The 5,386-nt window shown below is 56.2% G+C and overlaps 1 protein-coding gene across 1 annotated transcript in view; it reads right to left on the reverse strand.

Moving 5' to 3' along the window:
* Window positions 1–673: 673 nt before the first annotated feature.
* Window positions 674–5,386, reverse strand: part of LGMN (legumain) — a 34,036-nt gene continuing 29,323 nt past the window's right edge. Inside the window, exons 12-15 of the mRNA XM_023764105.1 lie at window positions 4,692–4,892; window positions 2,956–3,126; window positions 1,365–1,432; window positions 674–1,100 (exon numbers count right to left, since the gene is read on the reverse strand). Coding sequence (XP_023619873.1) covers window positions 1,058–1,100; window positions 1,365–1,432; window positions 2,956–3,126; window positions 4,692–4,892 — 483 coding nt within the window. The 3' untranslated portion in view covers window positions 674–1,057. The remainder of the gene's footprint in view (window positions 1,101–1,364; window positions 1,433–2,955; window positions 3,127–4,691; window positions 4,893–5,386) is intronic.

Below are 5,386 nucleotides of genomic sequence, written 5' to 3' on the forward strand. Positions count from 1 at the left end.
GCCTCCACAATGAATTCAGAGCATTTCCATCCCTCAGAAGGAATCGCATGCACCAGCAGGCGCCATGTCTCGTTTCCTCTCTTCCGGGGCCTCGGCACCACTCGCCGTCTCTGTAGGCATCAATGGGATCGCGCATACGGGCTCCTCTCACGTGGCCTAATGTGCGCTTGTTACCGGCTCCTTTCCTTCTCATTGCTGCATAAAGCCCGCTGTGTGGCTGCAGTTACTGTTCCTCTTACATGTCTTTAACTAACCCACTGTGAGCACTCCCTGCGTAGGCACCGGCCAAGGGACACGAAAGGCAGGCCGCCTTTGCCCTGGCGGAGCTGGGATAACCCTAGGGCACGCCCCCCACACACACACCCCCCCACACACACCCCCAACTGGTATAGGGCCCACCCTGACACCTGCTGAGAGATGCAAAGAAGGCGCAGACAGGAGAGAGGACTCGATGTGTGGGGAGAGGAGGAAGATGAAGAAGGTTCGGGGGAGAGGCGGCGCTTCCAGCTACACGGTGAGGCTCTGTGAGGTGGAGGGCAAGGCACTGAGGCAAGAGGAAGAGCAGCGGCGGAGGCACAGGAGGCTGCCCGGTGCCGGCCAGCAGAGGGGCGGGCGCAGGGCGGCCGGGAGGGAGGCAGGGAGGGGGGGCCAGGGCCCCGAATTAACACTCGGCTTCAGTTACAACCTTTATTGTCCATTATTGAGGAATAAAACATAAAAAGCAATCAAAACTTGTATTATTTTCTAGAAGTAGTTTTCCATCCTGAAGACTCGAGGCTCCAGCTTCCAGCTCCGCAGCCCAGAGTCTCTCGCTGGCTACAGCAGCCCAAGCCAACTCCTTGCCTCTTAACACAAACAGGAAAAAAGCCTCCGGGGAAGCCAACAGGCCCTTCTCCCCGGCCAACCCTGAAGTTTCAGAGCATCACAGGGGCTGCAGGAGACGGGGAGGGGGAAAGGCGAGCAGGCCCTCGAGAAAGGCCCGGCCTCCCCTCGCTCTATCCACCTCCGGTCAGCGCACACTCCCAGGGACGGTGTTCACGCTTGGAAAAGCAGCGTTTCAGTAGTAGCCAAGGCACACCTTGTCCATGGACGATTTTATTCTGCAAGAAACAGGAAGGAGTTGGTGAAGCAGGTCAGCTCTGGAGACGCAGAGACCACGTAGCCCAGCACGGAGCAGGCAGTCACTTGTGACGGGCCCGCCTCACGACGGCCACGGGGAATGCAACTATTTCTGCTGCTTCCGCGGGTCACGTGTGGCTACAGGTGGAGGCAGAAGCCCAGCTGCCCACTGGCAGGAGGGAGAGCGGCGCCCCTCCCTTCTGCTCTGAGCGACAATGACCTGTAAGTGCCATGCGCTGGCTCACCTGTCGATCGGGTAGGGTTTCTCACAGAGGTTGACCAGCACGTACAGATGTCTCAGAGCGTACTCGTACTGGAGGGAAACAGACCAGAGACACAGTCAGCCATCCCCGCACCACGCCATCAGCTCTTCACTTTCATGGTGACAGAGGTAAAGCATCTCGAACACTGATTCTTGACCTTTCTGGGGTCATGGACCCCCTCCCCACCTTTTGATAAGCTGGTAAGATTTATGAACCATCCCCCCAAGGCACCTGTGTGGGTGGACAGGCCCCCGAGAGCACGCAGCCCAGGTGAGGACTCCTGGTGGAGAGCCCTCAGGCCCTGCTCCCTCTGGCACCCAGCACCTCCCCTGGCCACCAGCTTCTGTTGCTTGGAACCTCATTCTGGGAGGGACTCGCAGATGAGGGAGATGGACGGTAAGTGAATGCCAAGCTGGACTCTAACAGGCTAAGACCCGAATACCCGGGGATGCTCGTCCTGAAGAAAACTTCAGGGGAATCGGAGAACTCTCACGAGGAAAAGGAGGAGATTCACTGTGTGTAATTCCAGAGGCAAAAAGCATCGCAAAGAATATTCATTCGATACATGGGAAGTTTTAAATTGTTAAATGAATCAGGAGAGTACTGTGTTAAATAAGTGAAAAAAACAAAAGCTTCCTACTACCGGAGAGCTACCTCCCGTCAGGACCCCCTCCTTGGGAGCCCACGTGACCACGGTGTGCGCATCACAGCCCGACGGAGCCTTCAGCCACGATGGAAACGTGCTGCAGGGTCCACCGTGCGGGAGCCACTGCTCACGTGTGGCTACTGGACACATGAAGTGTGGCTGGTGCGTCTAAGGAACTGGGCTTCACATGTTACTTCATCTGAACTATTTTAAATCTAAGTTTAAGTAGCCACAGGAGGCTAGTAACTACCATACTGAAGGACACAGCTCCAGCGGGAGGGGCAGGCTCTCTCTGTGAAGGGCCAGAAGAGCGGGTATTGTGGTCTGCGGGCTGTATGACCACTCAGCTCTCTTGCAGTGCAAGGTGACCACCAAATGCGGCTGAGTCCCAAAACAGGGGGGTGGAGGGGACCCACGGGCTGCGGGCAGGCCTTGACCTGTGGGCCAGGTTGCTGACCCTTCCCTGAAAGGATCAAGCACCACGTGGTCCTGATCGGAGAGGCTGGCTGGGACCTTCCACCCTCGGCACCCCCCCTCCTCCGTGGCCAGGGCCTGGCTTCGACAGTATTTCTTGGGGAGCGGCCAGAGCAGATCCAAAGGGAGAAGAACCTGTGTGGCTGGTGTGGAGGGCAGGGGTGAGGGAGGGTGTGGCAGGGGCAGAGGTATGAAGAGAAGGGGAGTGGAGACATCGACGGCTGGGGAACTCCTCCCCACGGGGCCAGCACTTATGGTCAGCGAGTCTGACAACCTTCTCCCTCTCACCCCTGCGGAAGGCCTCTGAATGAGCCCACTGTTCTCAGCCTGGGTGGACCCTGCGACAAGGTTCCATGGACAGCACTGTAGCTTTGGGTCAGGATGCAGGGCAAGGCCCCGCTGGCCCAGGGGAGCCTGGGTGTAGCCGCAGCAGCCCGGCCCGGCCCGGCTTACCGTGGGGGAGTGCCAGTTGAAGCAGTGCATGCGGAAGTGGGACACGGCGGCCTGGTAGCAGTCATGCGCCGTGAGCGGGGCCCTCTCGGACAGGAGCCTCTCCGCCTCGTCATCGGACCTCGTGAGCAAGGAGACGATCTTTCTCACCGACTTCTCCATGATATGCCTGCTCTGTGAAGAAACGCATTTTTTTGAAATGTATTGTACTTCCCGAGGCCTCTCTCGGGACCCTGGGTGGGTCAGGAGCTTCTCTTCCCACAGCCCCGACCCCCGTCTGTTAAAACAGACACCAACAGGTGCATCCTGCAGGCGGCGGAAGATGTGGCGCCTGTGACAGCCGGAGACCTTGAGAATCCCGTGCCTTTTAGGGGTTTCCTGGCACGACAGACACATGGCATCTAAATAGCTTAGGAGGAGGCATGGGGCCCACGCCGAGGAAAGGAGGGAAAGGCTCAACTCCCACATAGACTGATGTCCAAAGGGTCAAGGGCTGATTCCCGATCAAAGACATGTACCTGGATTGCAGGCTCGATCCCTGGTTCTGGTCAGGGCAGGGCGGGAGGCAACCAATGGATGTGTCTCTCTCACATAATCTCTTCCCCTCTCTCTCTTTCCCCACCTTCTTTCCCTCCCTTCCACTCTCTCTAAAAATCAATTGAAAAATATCCTCGGGTAAGGATTAACAACAAAAATTATTTTCATTTCTAAATGATTTAATACTTTTTAAATCTCAGTGTTCATTTCTAATGCAGGAAATATTGATACAACCCACATAAATATTAGCTCTCTGGGGTGAATAATTTTAAGAGTGTAAGTAGGTCTAAGACTAAAGAAGTATGACAATGCTGATCACACTGTGGCACGGACAAAATGCATTATGTCCTGGTTATTACACCACGACAGTGCGAGAGACCAACCGTAGGGATTATCAGATACAGGGTGAGGAAAAGTAGGCTTAGTTTGTTCCTATGGGAAATTACACAATAGTTCCTAAATAACAGCACAAGAATAAACTGTGTTTCGTGCACTCACAACTCTAAGCCAACCGTAGCCCCACCCTGTATATGAATTTAAAACACATCACAGATGTTTCTCTTCCCTGGAAAACTCAGGCCACGCTCCGCCCAGCACGTCAATCCCGGTGCTTGCCGACAGGGGGCAGCGTGAACACGGAGCTGGCTCTGCTGCAGGGACCGCCAGCCCCACCCAGCACCCAGTGGGTGCCCGCCTGGGGGTGCCCGCCACACAGCTGTGTTTGCCAGGTAATTCTGCCGGCTCCAAGCAAGCGGACGAGCTACTGAGAACAAACTCCGTGACCATAAAGGACAGCCCAAGCATCTTAAGGATTTTAGGCTCTAGAAATTTTTAGTAGAATGGATTTAAAATATATGATTAATAACTCACCAAGCAGCAAAATGAAAATGTCTTCTCTAAGCAACCAGGTATGAAAGGGAAAAAATGGGCTCTGGGCAGGACACAGCAAAAGGCCCTACCCCTTTGCTCCCTGCACCTGGAGGTCCAGGTCATCCACCAATGAAGAATGAAGACCACGTCTGCCTTGCTCAGGGCCTTCTATCTACATAGAAACCAAGGTCAGGGTCCTTTCCCACCAACTCCCACGTGCAGGAGGAGGGGTGGCCCCGGAGCTCCGTCCCCCGACTCCGGGCAGCACTGGGGAAGGCTCGGGAGGCAGACCCAGCGCGCGAGGCCGGGAGCGGCCCCATCCCAGGACTCACCTCCAGGTGCCTGTGGATCTGCTCGACAAGACGCCTGGACTCCTGCAGGTCGTTGGTGAGCATCAGCTTCCTCTTCATGATCATGAGGGGCACCTCGGGGCTCGGAGTGAGGTCCAGGTGTTGGACAGGAGGCAGGGAGATGGGAGCACTGGCTTTGTGTTTCACACCCTGGAACTGCATCAGTTTCATGGTAGAGATGGACTGCAGGGGCGGGGAGAGAGAGAGAGAGAGAGAGAGAGAGAGAGAGAGAAACTGGTTGGAATGGGAAGAGCAGATGGGCCAGCCTTACCCTGGTCCTGGAGGCCCACAGTTCACGCCGCAGAGTTTCGGTACCACTGAAGGGCCACCGTTGCAGCCTGAAAACTGGCTGCGACCTTGTCCAGACAGCCCTGGTGAACCTATTTCACGACCTACGTCTCTAACTTACGTCCAAAGGGTCAAGGTAACGCCTGCAACCTGCAGAGCAGGGCAGGACCCGGGCCGTCTGAGGCGGGGGTTCTGTGGGCCCTGCCAGGGAAACTGGAGCAGCTGCCGACGCAGGGACCTCCCCGTGTGCCTGGCCCGTGTTTAGTGTTTTTGATGCATGACCTTCTTGAGTGCCCCTAATTACCCCACAGGCGAGGGCTCTGACCATGGAGGAAATGGAGACCCAGGTTAGGTAGCTTGCCCCTAAGTCTCGTGACTTTGCCCGTTTG

Source organism: Myotis lucifugus, unplaced genomic scaffold, assembly GCF_000147115.1.
Source record: "Myotis lucifugus unplaced genomic scaffold, Myoluc2.0 scaffold_316, whole genome shotgun sequence".
NCBI classification, from domain to species: domain Eukaryota; kingdom Metazoa; phylum Chordata; class Mammalia; order Chiroptera; family Vespertilionidae; genus Myotis; species Myotis lucifugus.